This window comes from Cydia pomonella, chromosome 20 (genome assembly GCF_033807575.1).
Source record: "Cydia pomonella isolate Wapato2018A chromosome 20, ilCydPomo1, whole genome shotgun sequence".
Taxonomy (NCBI): Eukaryota; Metazoa; Arthropoda; class Insecta; order Lepidoptera; family Tortricidae; genus Cydia; species Cydia pomonella.
Window position 1 is genome coordinate 4,726,593 of NC_084722.1, and position 20,199 is coordinate 4,746,791.

The following is a 20,199-nucleotide window of genomic DNA, read 5'->3' on the forward strand; positions in this document are numbered from 1 at the left end:
ATCCCCCATACGCACAAAGCTGGGGATCTATAAGACTTACTTGCCAGGACTCTCCTGCTAGGAGACGCTGTCTCGAAGCAATTGTTAGAGCGCCGCCAAAAAAGGCCAGAAATAGCCACCTCAAACCCCCAGAAAGGGAAGTAAAAAAAAGAAGTTGGTTTTTACTACATATTATTCGAAACTGAATTACGAAAATAAGATCCGTCCGCGTCCATCCGTATCCGGTTTTAATTCAGTCCAAATCTAAAAAACAACAATGAGCGTTTTACAGTTAACAGTGAATCATTTGACGTCCGCACGTTGCTATCGGCGACTCTGGTTGGTCAACGCGTGTCACGTGTTTGTTTTCCTCCTCGCACCTCATCCAATGTATCTTTATTATCAAATTGCCCAACGACCACGTAGCAATATTCATAATGACCAGACAATGTGATAAATAATGAAGTTCAGATAATAATTTATCACTTGGCTTGGCCCGATATAGCTTGCCATTATTCATAATGCCCGGGCATTATATGTAATGCCCACATTAATCACTTGGTCCATGACATATCGATTGTAGATCACTTAGATAACACTATTCTTTCAGCCCTGTCCATAGAAATGTCCCACCTGTATAACTATTGTGCCGTTGATAGCTGTTGGTTCTCCGATAATTTGATATTCAACTCATTCCCTCCTAAGGCAAAAGAAAAACTCCAAAATTTGCCATTGAACTTTGAACCTATCTACTAGGAAATAGAATTGATTTTGCTTTGTTTTAATATTGAACGAAACATATCAAATGCAACTCTATTCCGATTGAAGATGATTTAAATTAATAACTATAAGGTAGAACCATGAGCCCGAGGATAGAGTATTGCCAGTAATAATATATAATCGTATACTTAATCTAAACTTATCATTATCAAGGCAATTACTGTGTTTACTGAGGCATTAGAACGTTGTACTTTGTCCCGTAGATACAAAGTGCAATGACCCATTCCTCTTCACTTCCAACGTATTAATTAGACGGATGCAACATGCTGAGATGAGGCCATTTCGTGGCACTTTATACTTTCTTTGTTTTTGTTATATTATGTAATACAACGTGTATTGTTTGTGTTTACGAATAAAAATTATTCTATTCTATTCTATTTTCATTATTGTTGAGTTATATAACTAAAATCGAAGCGGACGGCTTCCATTTTCAACGCTCCGAGCAAAGTGAGTTAACCCTTTACCGGGCTGACAGTTCAAAAATGACAATCGAATGTCAGTCTTACTCATCGAAAATAGAATACATGTTTGAAGAGCCGCATGTGGGAAATATATATCCCTTAGCCTGGTAAAGGGTTAATATATAAACGATATATTTTCATATAATTTTGCCTCACTTTGTACTTGACAAATGCCATGAAGATTAGCTTGGCCCGAGTATAAACATTTCATCATCACCAAACATCACCGGATTTCTAAATTCAAACAGGTTTCCTTACGGTATATCTCGCTATAGCTGGTATACTTAATATCAAATGATTTTCCGTTATTTAATATAGGGATCCCGAGAAATCCATTTTTACGACCACCAGCTTAGAAGCTGGCCAGCTAAATAAAGAATAAAGATTGGCCAGTTTTAATTTAGATGATACAATGGAAACGCTGCCCCATTCATATAGGTATTAGTTCGTGTCATCGCAGAGATTGGTCAAATCTAACCTTTAATAACAGTCACGTCTGAAAACATCGACACGATCGAAGTGCCAAAATATGTATACACGCCTTTATGGCCCATATATTAGGGTAATGTATACATATTTTTGGCACTTTGTCCGTATCGATATTTACAGACGTGACCGTACGCGTCGTCGTGAATGATGCGATCTATATCTGTTGCAACCGCTTATGTTGACTACCTCCCACAGACCTCGCATTATGAAACGCTGCTCGCTGACACTATGCATGAGCGTTATTTTACCCAGGTACACACTACACAGATAAAAATAAAACCCGGTCAAGTGCGTTTCGTTTAACTTTCAATTATCTCGTATAAATAGCGAACGGCTTTTTAGCAGAAGCACACCAGAAGCGACATTGTGTACAGCGCCATCTATCGGCAAGTTGGCTAACGAATTTGTGCGACCTGTATGTATGTCGCGTTTTCAGAGATAATCGTCCGTTTTTCAGAAAAAATACATTATCTAAGAAGCATGTTGACATATGCAATGGAAATTATTAAATGTTGCTATACAAACTCCATTCTGCAACAGTACGATTATCTTGAATCAAGATGTGAGCCGTATGTAAGTAAATGATAGTCACTGGCCTTTACTTCAGTAGATCTTGAGGTAGCTCGAAACCGAACGAATGTATAGTAGCTTCGGATGTTGTATGTCTCACCAAGGCACCCACAGAGGAAAAACTTCATCAGCAATACGAGTAAAATCAGGTAAATAAGCAGCGGCAGTCGTGTTTCTCAAGACTCAGAGAAGAAGTATGGGCTGCGTGCGAAGGCAACTCAGGTAGCCCTCATATAAACTTTTAACACAAATCATAAGTATCAAGTCACATTAAAAAAATAAAATCAAAGCTGTGCTATTTGCAACAAAATTCCAAGACTAAAATTCTCCAGAGTAAACAAAAGTCCAACGAAAAGGGCATATTTCTTTTAATAACCGACCAGTGCGCGTGGTGGCTCCACTATGCAGGTATGCCATGTTACACAGGGTCAGATTAATCTAACTCTGGGCATAATATGTGATGACAAGTAGGTCGTTTCACCATCCTTAATTTATATGAAAATAATACGTTTATTGTGACACTAAAATGATTTATTAAATGAGTAAATAAATATAAGAAAACACTTATATCTTACATTTTCAATATCGGATCGAGCAATGTGAAAACGCTCTAAGTCGTCTGATATGCTCCATCTACAAATACAAGGTGATCTAAGCCTAAGCGCACGCATCATTATAGTATCAAAACAAAACACACTCGTAATTCCACGCACAATCTCGCGTCGACGTGACGTTTGTGTAACGGTAACATCCAAACAGTTAACTGTGATAAAATTATGAGTGAAACGTCGAAAAATGTACCAGTGAACAGTCAGAAAAATGAGAATTATCACTTGGGACATCTTTTTAGAGACTGCATGCTCAAAGATATGGATGCTGTCTGTCAGGTTAGTGAAAAAAGCTCGACTCTAATTCCGCCACCGCGAATTTTCTGTTCCGTAACTACAAAGGTGTAACAAAAAGCGGCCAAGTGCGAGTCGGACTCGCCCATGAAGGGTTCCGTACCATTTATGACGTATTAAAAAAACTACTTACTAGATCTCGTTCAAACCAATTTTCGGTGGAAGTTTTCATAGTAATGTATATCATATATTTTTTTTAGATTTTTCATTCTGTTATTTTAGAAGTTACAGGGGGGGGACACATTTTTTTACTTTGGAAGTGTCTCTCGCGCAAACTATTCAGTAAAAAAAAAAATTATATTAGGAGTCTAAATATCATTTTTGAAGACCTATCCATAGATACCCCACACGTATGGGTTTGATGAAATTTTTTTTTTTTTTAATTTTATGTCGTATTTAAAAAAACTATTTACTAGATCTCGTACAAACCAATTTTCGGTGGAAGTTTGCATGGCAATGTCTATCATATATTTTTTTTTAGATTTTTCATTCTGTTATTTTAGAAGTTACGGGGGGGGGGGGGGCATATTTTACCACTTTGGAAGTGTCTCTCGCGCAAACTATTCAGTTTAGAAAAAAATGATATCAGAAACCTCAATATCATTTTTGAAGACCTATAAAATCTTAATGCGGTTCATAGAATACATCTACTTACCAAGTTTGAACAGTATAGCTCTTATAGTTTCGGAAAAAGTGGCTGTGACATAATCGGACAGACAGATGGACATGACGAATCTATAAGGGTTTCGTTTTTTGCCATTTGGCTACGGAACCCTAAAAATAGGGGAGATCCGATCCGTTTAAGGGCCTATTTAGGTTGATCAGATGCCCCGTATTCCAAGCACAAATTTTGATTGTCCCGTAATTTGGCGAAACCAATACGGGACAGTAAGTACATTATGCCGTAATTTTATTTATATGATGACATCGAAAAAATGTTATAAAATTATATTATCACATATTTTGACTATGGTGTAGAGTTTGTGAAGTTAGGGCATGTAGAGTTAAAAGCTTGGCTCTACAAGAGATCTGATAACTTTTTGACAGTGCGAACCTTATGGTTTCGTCTTGGCAACATTTTATATGAAAATGTTTTTGATGGGTTTTCACTTCTTTTTGTAAGTAGCTTATGACAATCTTTCATCCCCTAATTTAAAAGGTTAGGGTGATTGACTATTAAAATCTTGAAGTACGTATCTGGAGGCATATTTTATACAATCTGCTTTTTTTACTGATAGTCCATACAAACTTCAACCCATTTTTCCCCTTACGCCCTTTTCCTCCCCCTTTTCATCCTTACGGGGTGATTGTGGGGTTAGAAACCCCACATAACAAAAACTATCTACGTACCAAATTTCAACTAAATCGGTTCAGCGGTTATTGATTCCCCATACAAAATTCCACCCCCCTTTTCACCCCCTTAGAGGTGAACATTTTCAAGTTTTTGATTTTCGTTGTTGTTTGTGTACTAATACTATCCTATATACTAAATTTCAGCTTCCTAGAACTTCAGGAAGTACCCTAAGGGTTATGATGATCATCAGTGAGTGAGTGAGTCAGTGACTAAATCGGGATTTTTTAGATATTAATAAAATCTAATAAGGTATGATAGCTATGCAATTGATCTTTTTATGCTTAATAAGTCTACTATTGACATTATATCCCGAGAGTTTTGTTTATCTGGTATAATCCAAATCCACGTTATGAGGGTTAAAAAAAACCGGACAAGTGCGAGTCGAACTCGCCCACCGAAGGGTCCGTATTTTTTAGTATTTGTTGTTATAGCGGCAATAGAAATACGTCATCTGTGAAAATTTCAACTGTCTAGCTATTATGGTTCATGAGATACAACCTGGTGACAGGCGGACGGACGGACGGACAGCGGAGTCTTAGTAATAGGGTCCATAGGGGGGAGGGTAGGGTTTTACCATTTGGGTACGGAACCCTAAAAACGACGATGCTCTTCTAGAAAAGTTAGGTAGTGCTCTTGCGCTTCGCTTTGCCCCCAAATTACACAAATTGACTTAATTATTTCGTTATTTGTTCATTAATACTGTTTAAAGTGTAATATCGACAGCTTATTATACAGTAAACTAATGTAGTATTGTACAGTGAATGGAGAATTAATCTTGAAACGGGTTTAACCACCATTTTGGAGTCAACGGCCGGTAGTCCACGTACTACTTGTAAAATCCAGTAGGGCTAAGATGCTTGGCTCTTTATCATTTGTCACCATGCTTGTCACGTTCTAACAAGTATGTAGGTAAGCCCGAAAGTGACAGGCATAGTGACAGGTGATAAAAATGGAACCATGCTGTCACCGCTGCTATCGATTTACAAGAGCTGATAAAATTACCGTACACTGTCTTGTGCTAACGGTGGTCCTCATTTTCTTCCCTGGATATTCACTTTATTGAAAATATTTTGACACAATTTGTTGTTTATTAACATATACTTGATTTTGTTCTACTTTTTTAATTATTATAAGAGTTAGGAGCATTTAAAAATTTGTATGAAACAATTATCAAAAAAATCTAATAAAGTCAAACGTAGCATAGCATAGCTATGGAACATCCAATTATGTAAAAATATTTTCCATAATGTCAATATCCAGAGAGGAAAATGGGGACTACGTTTGTATGGAAAAGCGGCCGTCCCCTTTCGTCTTAACTTTGATTGTACTGTCCACAGAAGTGACCTTTTTCTAAAATGTGTCTGACCCTTTGTAACATTGGTGCAATAGGTATACTTATGTAGCCATGAGATGTCATTAATGTAGGTAGTTATCTCTGTCCATCAGTAGATGATTACCCGCATCCGGTGTGACTGGCGCTTTTATAAGTGCTGTGGATGTGGCAGGCAAGTATGTCTGTCTCCGTCTAACCCAGGCATAGTACAATTTATCGACGTCATACGTGCCACTAGAATTACAACTTTAGCATTCCGACTTAAGACAAAAGGGGACGACCGCCCTGAAACCGCCCTCTTTGAGCACTCACCGGCAGGAAACCAACACTATGAGTAGGGGCTAGTGTTAGGTGTCATTTGGCTGCGGTTTTCTGTAAGGAGGTACTTCCCTAATTGGGCTCTGCTCCAGTGGCGGCGCGTCACAAATATTCATAGGGAACCCGGAGCTAATTTTGCTTTCCTTTTCTCCATGAACCGATCGTGGAAGTACTCAACGGGCTGAAATTAGACAAGCCGGTGGGAATCGAGCTCTTTGAACGATCCGCCACTGCTCTGCTCTAGATCTGGTATGACATCTGAAGTGCTATGATATTCACAGTGCTCATACCTCTCTTTTGGGAGTAGTTTATGGACATACGGGTTCGGGTCCCGGTGACTTGCTTGATAAAATAAAATATTGCACTTTTTATACCTACCTGCTAGCAGCTGTTTGAAGTCGATGCCAAGCCAACTCTTAAGAGCGTCAAAACACTGTCGAACCGAATGCCGACCGTGGGGGCCGATTTTTGAATTTAGAGCGTTCGTTTTAGTCAGTTGTAAATCTGTGGAAAACGGCGAAATGCTATTTTTGAAATACGAGCGATAGTAATTGGGAATCTAGTGTTATTGGCTACTCGTTTTCAATTCTATTACTTAGTAGAATTTAAATGCCTAGTCAGAAGATATTATTATTTATTAAAGGGAGAACACGAAATCGACCAGTAGGTCTAAGATGGTCGGCTCTTTATCATTTGTCACCATGCCTGTCACGTTCTAACAAGTATGTAAGCGCGAAAGTGACGGACATAGTGACAAGTGATAAAAATGGAACCATAATACCGCCGCAGTAGGTCTAAGATGGTCGGCTCTTTATCATTTGTCACCATGCCTGTCACGTTCTAACAAGTATGTAAGCGCGAAAGTGACGGACATAGTGACAAGTGATAAAAATGGAACCATAATACCGCCGCAGTAGGTCTAAGATGGTCGGCTCTTTATCATTTGTCACCATGCCTGTCACGTTCTAACAAGTATGTAAGCGCGAAAGTGACGGACATAGTGACAAGTGATAAAAATGGAACCATAATACCGCCGCAGTAGGTCTAAGATGGTCGGCTCTTTATCATTTGTCACCATGCCTGTCACGTTCTAACAAGTATGTAAGCGCGAAAGTGACGGGCATAATGACAAGTGATAAAAATGGAACCATGCTGCCACCGCAGTGCGCCGGTTCGATAAGAAATACCTAAGAACCGGGCTTAACTGCGGTTAAAAAGTGCAGTATTCCTACGTTAGATGTCGCTAATATGATCCACCCTAATTGGTGTAAATGATACAAACAATCACAATTTACAGATAGACGCAGCAACAGGCGACGAAGAAACCAGAAGATCGGTTCTCACTCGCGCTACAACCCTGGCCAGATGTCTGCGGACCCTGGGCCTGACGCCGGGGGACGTCCTCGCGTTGGGCGGGGACAACCACCTGGACCTCCATATACCGTTCTACGCTGCCCTTATGAACGGGTATCCTATCGGTGGTGTTGACCCGTTTTTCAAATTTGGTAAGATTTACTATGGAAGTTACTAGAATTACTACAGCGCTGCTACTCTCTACAATCTCTCCAAACAGCCTCTACACGTATTAATTAGATCTAAGTAGGTATAGGTAGGACCCTGGTACCCAAAAGAGAGGTATGGGCATTGTGAATGTCATCTTGCTTTGTGTGGTAGGGCACATCACAACGGATGTCATTTCAGATCTAGAGCAGAGCCAACTGCGGAAGTACCTCCACCTTACAGATAACCGCAGCCAAATAACACTAGACCCTACTCATAGTGTTGTGTTCCTGCGAACGAGGGTGCGGAGTGTTTGGGTCGGCAACGCGCATGTAACTCCTCTGGAGTTGCAGGCGTACATAGGCTACGGATACTGTTTACCATCAGGCGGGTCGTATGCTTGTTTGCCACCGACGTAGTATAAAACAAAAGGTATGTTTACGCAATGCCTACGACCAAACACCTATTTGTTACTCAATCATGGAAGTTTTCCTTAGAAGTAGGTCGTTAGATATAATTATCTATATAAATATTTATTTTAGTAATGCAATCCTATGACAGTCATGATAACTTTTTTTACAAGATAATAAACATGCAGTTATTGACTTTCTTATTAGTAATTACCTAATGTTAATGTAACTTGATTAACCGGGAATATGGTTGAAGTTAGTTAAGGAATTCTTCGTTATAACATTAACAAAAGCTACACCTAGTTATTGCTAGCTCTAAAGTTTTTGTTTGTTGAAAATATAAATATGAACCCCTAGTGTAAATTTAGTTGATAGCGAAACGTGACGTACGCGTTTGCGTTATGTCTCATTTTGTATGGGTTTTTGAACAGCGCGCCAAGCGGGACGTTTTGGAAAGTCAAAAATCTCATACAAAATGACACTTAACGCAAACGCGTACGTCACGTTTCGGTGTCGAAAATATTTATAATAGGGGTACAGTAAGTGTTTGAAGAACGTCGTCACATGTTTTTCTGACTTCAGTAGCTAATATCGTTATATTTTAACCAATTTACACAAAACCTGAACAAATTTTCAGTTCAGTCAATTTTCGCTGAAATTTTTTGATAGCAGAGGGTGCTGGTTCGATTCCAGCCTGGGGCACTGAAGGCCTTGGTCACTTTTTAGTATATGTAATTTATTTCAGTTCACTGAAATTATTACGATCTACTTACTTCTCGCTTAATAGTTGTGACAAAATACGGGCCTATAGTTGCAATCGCTCTGTGTGGCGCTGTCGTCTTCCACGGTCCTATTATCTATGACGTGACAGTACCTACATCCATTTACTTTAGTTGTCAAATTCGAAGCACGAGGATCTCTGCTATTTATATAAATAACTAATATAGGTATTTATCAGCGCTCAGGCTCTGCACATGGGGCTAGTACCCATGTGCAGAGCCTGCATGGAAGAAGAAGAAACAAAAAGACATATTCTCCTAGACTGTAAACAGGTAGATGAATACGAGGAAATACCTAGGGACTCCCTGTACAATAAAGGCTGTCTCCTTTACAGCAACCTGAAAGCTTTGCTAGGCTTCGTGGTGGAGTTGGGACGGGGTAGAGTAGCGCTACCACATTTTCATGCAAAATAGGCACAATATTAGTTGTTGATTTGCGGAAAATGCCCAGCATAATTTTCACAACGCTTTCCAGACGAAATCAAACAGCTGTTCAAGCAACTTGAGCCAAAGATCGCGTTTTGCCAGCAGTCTTCATACCAGGACTACAGAAGAGCTGTGGAAGAGTTGGGCTTGGACACGAGGATAGTCAAGTTTGACGGCAGTAGGCACACGATGACCGAATTAATACAACAGTATGATGCCAGCGACCAATCTATAGATGATTTTCAGTAAGTGCCACTGTTGTCGACACTGACATATATATGTCCATACTAGACGGCTATCGAGAACAAATTGTGTCCGCCATTTTCGGCATTTGACGTCTGTCATTAAGCTAAAGAATAAGCGTAGCTAGCCAGAGGCGAAACTGTTATGATAACTTCATTTTCTGCCTACATGCACTGTAGAGAATCTAGACGAAATGTATTTATTTCCTTACAAGTGAATTTTTTTTTTTTTACATATGTGACACTGACGATATTAAAATTTATAAAAATAGTCATAAAACTCTTTCTATTTAATTCTCGTATGTACTCGTAGCAATTTTGATCAAGTCGCGCTTATATCATAATAATATACGCTTTAAATATAATAAAAACACTACAAAAAATTACGAGATAAAGAGTAATATACAGAGGCCGGAATTCTCGTGGCATTTTTGTACTGTCACAGAGACTTCTCATTTATCGACTTCCGATGTACAAAATATCGATACAATTTAAGAACACAACATATTAAAAAGTTAATAGTTAATGAATATTTGACTGTAAAAGTAGTAATTGAACAAGATATTTTGGACGAAATATGACTACGAGTATTAATTTTATAAAGACACTAATGCAACACTTGTTAGTACGAAAACATACAATTGAAAAAGAAAAAACACTGAACTGAAGTAATTAAATGTGAAATTATTAACTATTCAGTTTTCATTGTTTTTATCACATTTTCAGCTACTCAATTTTTTCTGTTTCAATAAAATGATGTTTCCCTGTAATATAAATCTTCTTTAATATGTTGTGCTCTACTTTGTATCTATACATATATGTATATCGGTAGTCGATAAACGAGAAGTCCTTAGGATAATTCAAAAATGCCACGAGAATTCGAAAATATATCATTATAGTGAATATATTATATATTCTGCAAACAATAACGTAGATAATCATTAGAACGTAATACGTGTTACATCTGCGAAATGTAATCTATGCGCCAAAGAAAATGGCGTACCACCGTGTAGCGTGTTTAAAGCGGCGTTTCAAAATAATCTAAATGACCTTAAAACAAGAGTTTTTTCGCAGTGGATTGTTATTACATTGTTTTAAGAGTCTGTTCGGAAAGAGAAGAGTCGTGGAATGTATTGGGCCCCATACATTCCACGACTCATCTCTTTCCGCACAGACTCTATTGTGTTTCTTGATATTGTTAGAATACATTTTCATAACGTGCAGTCATTTTAAAATTTTATTTTATTTTTTAATTTTCGGAGACGTACTAATACTACTAAACGCAATGAAGTGCCGGCACTTTATTGAGGGGCGGAAACTTTTTGTTAGAGATGCTGACTCTATTAGTATTATATCATGATTATATCTCTCAATGGTTTTCAATCAAGGATCAATTAGTGAGGGGTCCTTCTTAACGGACTTCAAAAAAGGAGGTTATTTTTTGTATGTATGTTACTCGATATCTCCGAGAATCGTGAACCGATTTTCAAAATTTTGTTTTTTAATCGAACGGGTATAACCCCGAGATGGTCCCGTTGGCACCAAGTCGGGGTCTGATGATGGGATCTTGGAGAAATCGAGGGAACTCTTCAAATGTTATAGACACATGTATGGCGCTTTTGGTAATTTTTGAAGTCGGTTTTATTTTTTGTTAAAAAGTTTTATTAAAATAAAATGATCATCGCGGTCCGTTTCAACTCGAGTTTATTAAACAAACATAAAAATCAAGATATGTAGGCGGTCCGGGTCCGGACCGCGGGCCGCTTTTGATGAGCCCTATTTTAGATAGACAGGAACTCACGATAAAGGATCTTAACCGCCGCCATACAATAAAAGATGCGTATCTTTTATTGTATGGCGGCGGTTAAGATCATTGTCAAATGACATGTAACTTGACATTGGAGATTACAGCGAATATAAATTTACATACAAAACTTCTATTAGCTCTATTTTCTTTATTTAATAATTTTTAGCACCATTATGCCGTTTCATTTAATTTTAGAACTTGTAGGATTTAACAACCTGAGACGTTTTGTTTCTCTGTAATTTTCTGTACAAAACAGTCCATGCCGATTTTTGCGGGGCACGGAAATGTATGGCCTACGTACAAATAGCCGTGTCAGATAAACTTCAGACCATACAAAACATATGACCATTGGCCGAGGTTTTTCAGTGAGGGGTCTTAACCATCCACGTATACTACGTGATCATCCATACAAAAAGAGAAAACATTTTTCCACATCTAAATATTTTCCATTCTCCATGATTTTTTAGTATGTTATTATTGACACAAAACCAACTAGGTTTATAAATTTACCTTTATTTTCCAAATTTTTAAAAGATTTTTTTTTCAAAATAGCGAAACTTTATAAACCTAGAATATATATTATCAAAATCAAAGTGATTTGTTAAGATTTAGTTAGGGAAAAACGTTATTATAGAATTTCATAGAAAAATTACCGTTACCTCATTAGATTCCAAAAGCTATTCTTCCCTCTTAAAGGCCACTCCAGTTGTTAAGCCATCCAAGTTTACGAATGTCGTTTTAAAATGAGAGTTAAAATTCTTGTATGTGACAACTAGGTTCGTGTGACGGAATTAATCACTAATAAACCTTATTGCAACGACTTAAGGCCTACCAATGGGCAGTTAAGAGCGTTGCTTTTATTTGCCAAGCGTCGCTGTTGCCAAGTTAGTCTTGACAAATAACAAATTAACACATTTCAGACTTCACTGGCAAAGAAACCTGTGATCATGGACCTTATAAAAAGAACTCGTATTTAAATGAAGAATCCTGCCAGTGAGCATGACACGACACTTATCATTTGTGATTGCGTCACTAGATATATCTCGTCTGTTAATTACAGTCACATACCGTGATGACAGTAGGTACGTTGTAAATACAAAAACAAGTATTCTGAGAAAATATATCTGTGGTGTATTGAAGTTATAAACTTATAAACCTATATATTATAATAGCGGTACCTATCTTAGAATCAAACAGGCGCCTATGGTTTAGATTTAGATTTATTTATTTCATAATATTAAATTACAATATAAGTTATTCTACACTAATCTATAGGAATTTATACAATAATGATCGTCAATGACGAAAATAATTATAAATTATAGACAAATGTATCAACTTTTACTATGGGACGCCTCTGGCTAGCAGCAGACGTCAAATGCTGGAAATGGCGTACACAAATTGTTTTCGATAGCCCATAGGACGTAGTACATATAAGTTAGTAGTGTATCTGACATGGCTAGATAAATCGGCAGACTGTTTTATACAGAAAATTATAGAAAAGGCATCTCTAAATGCTCTAAGCTGCCGAGCCCTCGAGCCAGCCGCTGGCGGCCCAACCGGCGCCGCGTCCCCGAGTCCATACGTTTGTATGTCAAAGTCAGTCAAAATATTATTTATTCAAATAGGCCTAGCAACAAGCACTTTTAAAGATGAAAAGGCGATTTCGCACAGATCCTCCACTTTTGTCTTGACTTTAACGGACTCATGTTTTTTTTAGGGTAGCTGACATCGACACGGATAAAGTGTTTGCGTTTGTAGTCGCCACTAGTGGGTCCACTGGATACCCTAAAGTTGCAGCTATGAAGCATCAACCTATCGTCAAGATGATCAACATTTTTACAGCGGCGCACACTTCAAAGTAAGATCCCATTATATTCTTATTCAATTTTCTCTGGGAGGGGGAGGGGATACACATGAATTAAAATCGGCCATGTTTTCAAAAGAATAGTTTTGCTTCTGGTTTCAAAAAATATTGCTAAATCAAAATCTTAAGATCTTAAGCGTAGCAAGGGATTCTAAAGCACGAGAAGCAAATAACTTTGGTTTCGTATCACTCGTATGGCACATACAATTTTTCATATCAGTAGTGAGAATATACAAGATGTGGAAAATAATATATGAAATAAATTAAGTAAAGGCAGATTTGTAAAACACACTAAACTAAAAAAAGTGAATACCTCCCAGTCCAAGTTCCCTTCCCACTCTCATAAACAAATTTTTGTGATAGGGTAGCACAGTTTTTGGATTATTATATAGATACCAAAAAACTGGCTTCTCCCAATTAAAGGACGTTCAGGGTTGTGGAGAATTTTTTGTTTCGTTTGATTCAGCATGCATATGGATGACTTTGTAATCTTGCAGGAAGCTAAAATAAAATAAGTTAAATGTTTCCTTAACACGATAGTCTGGCAAGCCATGTCAGTAGAAATTAATTTTTGGCAAACATTTCATTTTTGGTACAAGGTGTTATCGCTGACTGTACTTTTCTTTCCACAAGCAACTAAATACTCATCGAGACAACTCTAACAACACCAAACACAATTACTTTGCATTGTTTTATATATTGCATTGTCATCTGATTTACATACTTACTCTACTCGTAGGTATGTATGCAAAATTTCAGCTCAATCAGAAATCAGGAAGTGGGTCAAATTTAGCTTCTAAGATTTAACCCACACTAACAAACTAAGATACTAACAGGGCAAGTTAAATAAAAGCTTGTAAAAAGGTGCCTTAGAAAAATATACTTACAATTTTTAGGGTTCCGTACCAAAAAGATATACCCTTATTTAATTAGGTACGCGGATTTTTCTTTTGACAAATCATTTTGCCAGGCTTATAGTACCTAATGACGTTGATTTCAGAACTTTAAAGCCTGCTCTGAATTTGTCAGCCGTGCAGTGGTTGTCAGCCTACTTCAACGCGATTTGCATGCCCGCACAGAACCAGATCAAGATCCAGACTTCGGCGCCTGCCACTGCGGACCATGTTATTGACATTATCAACAAATATAGGGTATGTTATGGGGAAGGTCGGTGAAAGGTAAAGAGAGTAAACTCATACATAAGTAGTACAAAACATACTTCAAGATTTATTTAATTACCTACTTACGAATTACCTATTATGAAGAAACGGAGGCACTGTTATTATGAATCCCACTCGCATACACATTCACACACACATACGCACACACACACACATACACACACACACACACACGCACACACGCACACACAAACACTTACTCTTAAAATCTAATTTAATAGTGTTACCTATTGTTATAAAATATTATAGATCCTTAATTGTAATAACACAATTGAATCGGGTCTGAAATTGTATACTTATTGTAAATTATAATAGTAAATAATAATCAGATTTGTAAATTGTATATTAATTAAGTTAAGTACAGTTTGTTGTTTTTACCCTATTTCCTAATGGAAGAGCGGGGTCTCCCGACACAAGTATTGTTATACTTAATGGGAGAGTCCAGCCCTTTATGTTATGTGTATTATAAGTTAAACCAAATAAACTATTTTGTGTTTTGTATTTTGTATTTTGTAATCCGTTTTCATTTCGTGCTCGTTTGCCGCTTACTCCTTTATATTTTTCTGTCCCTTTTAGCAAAATGTAATGGATATTTATCGTCAAATTTTCCGTGTTGCCAGCCAGTAGCGATGATGAGCACGCCTTCGATTCTGCACCGCATCCTGGAGCATGAGAAACTCTGTGACCTGACCTGTTTTGACGCCATTATCCTCTCTGGAGCTTGTATTAAAAAAGACCTCCTCGTCGATCTAAAGGAAAGGTATTTAGTTTTTTTACCTCTCTTGCAATACAATGCAAGTACTAGCAATATAGTACAGTAATGCAAGTACTAGTAATATAGTGCAGTAGTGTAGTAGTAGTAGTATATAGTAGTATACAATGCTAGTCAGTAAGTGCTAATCCGTTTTACTTACCTACTTGTTTATTTTTCGCATGCAGTTAATGTACCCACCCTCTCACCTCGAAAATAAAAGAACAAACCACCATCAAAAGTACGACATGCGGTTTGAAATTTACTGAAAATTTTGATTGTCTGGCGTTTGGCAATGGAACAGGGATTGCTTCCGTGGCTAATAAGCACCTATACTAATTTGCAGGCAGCACTTCGACCGGATGCGGTAGCGATAGAGGCATACGGGCAGACAGAGTGCCTGGGCCCCGTGCTGCGGCCAGCACCCGGGGGCCCGCTTGGAAACTGCGGTGTCGAAACACCCCTCAATAAACTCAAGGTAATAAGCACCTACTGATTTGCAAGCAGCACTTCGCCTCATCCGGATGCAGTAGCGATTCTTAGAGGCATACGGGCAGAGTGTCTGGGCTCCGTGCTGCGGCCGCCACCCGAGGGTCCCAGTACTGAGTTTGCATGGCGAGAACCGGGAATTCCCGGTTTCCGTACTGTATTTGTATAGAAAACCAGTACCGGGAGCACTCCCTAGTTGGTTGGTCACAGCGGCCTGAAAAAACTACAAAACGACGGGGCGAACGATTGTGTTTATTAAACGGCGACGAAAGATCGCAAACCTACCTAAACCACTTAACAAATGAGTCGATTAACTTATATAAGTTAGAATTTTAAAGACCAATCCAAAGAGGTAAATTAAAAATATTAAATATTTAAGCTTATCCTCGAAAAGATTTTTTTGTTTATCTTTTTAGTGTGTTGAACTGGAAATTGCTATATCGGTACAAAAAAGAACACTAATTTCATTGTGTTTCATGTCATTACATTATTGTATAAGCCTATAAGGTATTATTGACTATGACTAATAATTACATACCTTCTCGTTGGTGTAGGTATGATAAGAATACTGACTGAATTTTTAAGGATGACTCACGCTAGAACGGGCCGGGTCTGGACCGAGGCAACCGACACTTAATTCTATGACAGGTAACCGGTGATCACAAGATGCTTCCTATAAATTTCGACTTTCTTTCGACTTCAAAATTCCAAAAGCGTAGCGTAGGACATTCTCAATTCGGTAGTAAGTACCTATGTTTTTATAGCCATCTTTTTGTAGTTTTTTTGAGAACGATTTTTTTCTGCTCTGTACCTATACATCACAACCGAAGTTTGATCCGAACCCATGATTTTAGCCCTATTAGTAGGTATGTTTCAAATCCTGGAAGCTAAATTTCACCCACTTGCGGTATTCCGATTCAGCTGAAATTTTCCATACATATATGTATAAATCGGATGACAATGCAATATTATGATGACATGGAGCTGATGATGGAAACAGGAGGTGGCCATGGGAATTTAGTGATAAAACAACGCAAACTAATTTCAATTGGGGTTATTAGAATTGTCTCGATGAGTATTAGTTGCCTTTGGAAAGAAAGTATCTACAGTAAAAAAGTTAAAGTTGGTAAAGGTATAAAAAATTGTTACAAAAACGTTTTTTTTTTGCCAAAAACTCATTTAACTTTTCTTTGTGTTTATTCCCAGCTAGTGGATCCGGTTACGGGAGAAACAATAACGGAACCCAACGTTCCCGGAGAGCTCTGGACCAAAGGACCCCGGTTTACTGTATGTAAAACATTTATGACATGACGTCTACAAATTTTCTTAGATCGGAGTTATGTTCTGACAAAGCTCAGTGCACAGTCTTTGCCATGATAATTTCTACATATACGACAAAGGAAATATGACGTTTTTAGTTGCACACTCACACTTTGACACGTCTAAGGCGCTGCGGAGCTAGGTTGGTGTGCCTCTAACCTTATTATACTTAGTCGGAATAAAATGAGTGTCAGAAAAAGTCGTGGTCGCAAATTCACTGCAAAAATTTACTTTGTCAGTCACCTTGAGTGCGTACCAGCGACGCTCTCAGCGGTAGAACGCAGTAGCTGTGGGGAAAACGGCTAGGAGGCCATGATGTATAATTTGTTGTGATTTTACAGGAATATTATAAGAACCCGGAAGAGACAGCAAAGGCGATAACGCCAGACGGTTGGTACAAGACAGGCGACTTGCTGCGGAAAGATGAGAATGGATTTTTCTTCTTCGTGGAAAGATTGAAGATGCTCATCAAGTTCCGCTCTTACCATGTAAGATTCAAAAACTCTCTAAGAAAGTCTGCGTTATCGGAAGGCCCATAGGTCGCATTGTTATAGTAGTTTGTCACCAAACACAGTTTGTCACAAACATTGGAACATCGGAAGCTTGTAATATACTGGTAGGCATAGGAACCTACACTAGCCGCCGCCATACGAGTAAAGTCGAAGTTACTCTTTCATTTTAAAACGACAAACTGAGGTAACACGAAATTTGGCATGAATACCCTTTCGACCCCTTAACCTTTTTAACCCTTTTCCAGGTAGGTATAGTACGATTTATCGACCACATACGCGCCAATAGAATTTTAACTTTAGCATTCCGATTTAAGGTTCAAATTAGATTGGACTTACGGGAAATATGATTTGTATTCAAATGTAATTGGAATATATTTGGATTTTTTGGGTAAACCTTGTAGATTGATGCGGCCTGGAAAAGGGTTAAATTAATATATATACAAATTACACACTTACCTATTTATTTCACAAAAACCTAGTACATATTTAGTACCTACATATCATTTCAGGGTTGGTGTCTCCCGGTAAGCAATTATATTGCCTGTGTTGAGAGAGATCGTTCTTCCGTGATTATTGAATTCTAAATTATATGTCTTACGGGCAATAAGAATGAGGCCAGTACAGCGGTGTCACGCACACGAATTCGAGCCAATCGTGCAGTCTAACGCCACAACGCGATTGGTTGATGAGTTCGCATCACGCATTTGGTCGCAAGTTGCGTCAGACTGCACGATTAGCTCGAGTTCGTGACACCACTGAACTAGCACTTCCTTCCTTAGATATATGTCTATGGCCAGGTATCAGTTTTTGTTGCTTTATAACGTGTCATTCGTAATGTCAATTCCAGGTTATATTTGACAGAACTATAAAACTAATAGAGCGAGTTGAAGTTTTCTACGTAAAATTTCGTAATCGCTCCATTTTCTTTGTATTACAATTCCTAAAACATTTAAAAGGTTAACAAGGGTTTAACAAATAACATTGTTTAAAAATAATAATTTGACCCTGATTTTCATCACAGATCATCCCCATGGAACTAGAAGAGGTGATACAGAAACATGAGGGCGTCCTGGAGGCGTGTGTGACCAGCATAGATCACCCCGTGGACGGCGAGTGGCCGGTGGCGGTGGTCGTGAGGAAGCCCGGGGCTACAGTCACTGCCCAGGAGATTCAGTACCTGGTAGCAAGTGAGTATACTCACGGATTCACAGGGCCTAGCCAAGATGACAATAGATGACACAAAACGCCAATAGAAAATTAAATAATATATGGAATAGTCATATGATTTTCCTTGGCGTCTGTCATTCCGATACATTTTACTTTTCGTTTGATGTTTGTCGATGTATGTCATCTTGATTAGGCCCCCAGGCTTTTTTTTCTGTTTGTCACCATTCAATGGAGCATGCTTCTCAAAACCTTACACCTTTGATGCAACATAAAGGCAGTAGAAGACTCTCCACAGAACTGCTATGCAGTGAGGTTACTAAGTATGGCTTTTGTTCCGAGTGAGTCGATTTGCCTAACGAGTTGGCTTTATCTGTCTTTAAACAGACAATGAAACTTTTTCCAATCCATTAAAATTGGAGATACCAATTACGATGGATCTGCTATATTTAGTCTGTAAACAACTTCATATGATAGGATCAGATGGATGAAGATGATAAATGTGAATGGGTCTCTATTGTTTCCCATAAAGTTTTAAGTCATAATGTATTGTTTGCCCGCATTTTCGCTAGCCATAATTTGGTTTTTATCAGAAACGCGTAACTTTTCAGGATTGCCATAAAACAAACCTAACCTAACCTATCTATAGGATAACCTAAAGAAATTCCTGAAAAGTTAACGGTTTCAGAGTTATGACTATCATAACATTATGACTTTCAATAATTATGCCAAACAAAGGGATCCAATGTGAATATGTAAAGATGTTTTGGAGATGTAGGTGTTTATGTGCTGTTGAACTTTTTTAAATTGTTGATTATGGTGTTGAGGTCTATGTACTTCATCTGTGACAGGTAAACTGTCGGAGCACAAGCAACTGCGCGGCGGTGTGGTTTTCGCGAACGAGCTGCCGATGACGTCCAACGGCAAGGTCGCCAGGGTCAAAGTGAAGCAGATGGCCAAGGATGCCCAACAGTTATGAATCTACTTAAGTCAGTCTTCACATTCCGATGGGCAAGCTGGACATCGCTAACACACCGGAGTGGGATATTGATATCGGTCTACACACCGAAAAGAAAGGAGGAGGATAAGAAAATGGCCGAAAAAGAACCCCAAAAAAATCCAAAATCCAAAGTTTCACTTTGCTTTTTTTGTAAAATATGTTGCAAGTGTTTTCTTGATTCAATCTTAAATCAATTTATAAATAATTTATTTGATAATGTACACTATACATCATGCAATATTATATGATGCATCACTTCGTTGATTTTTATTTAAGTTCCTATTTTTTTACGATCGGTACTTTTAGGAGCGGTGTGGTTGGTTGGAATTGTCGATTAAAATCACTGGTGAATTAAGTGACTTGTAATGGGTAATATTTTATACTTACATATTATATAATAATAATAACTTATAGTTAGGGAAGTGCCGTAACACGATATTTTCGGACTGGATTGTAACACTTCTTTTTGATCAAAGCCTACTCCGTGAGTGATCCTCGTGATCATAATTATTTATTTATTTAAACTTTATTGCACGAGCTAAAATTGTACAAATAGCGGACTTAA

At 38.1% G+C, this 20,199-nt stretch overlaps 1 protein-coding gene across 1 annotated transcript; it reads left to right on the forward strand.

Annotated features, from left to right (window-relative positions):
- The first annotated feature begins 2,986 nt into the window (after positions 1–2,986).
- LOC133528810 (luciferin 4-monooxygenase-like) lies at positions 2,987–19,892 on the forward strand. The gene is made up of 11 exons (XM_061866280.1): positions 2,987–3,166; positions 7,484–7,691; positions 9,351–9,546; positions 13,071–13,211; positions 14,218–14,368; positions 15,019–15,151; positions 15,494–15,627; positions 16,845–16,925; positions 17,300–17,446; positions 18,492–18,657; positions 19,486–19,892. The coding sequence occupies exons 1-11, from the start codon at positions 3,056–3,058 to the stop codon at positions 19,611–19,613; spliced, it is 1,596 nt and encodes a 531-aa protein (XP_061722264.1). The 5' UTR covers positions 2,987–3,055; the 3' UTR covers positions 19,614–19,892.
- The last annotated feature ends 307 nt before the right edge of the window (positions 19,893–20,199 follow it).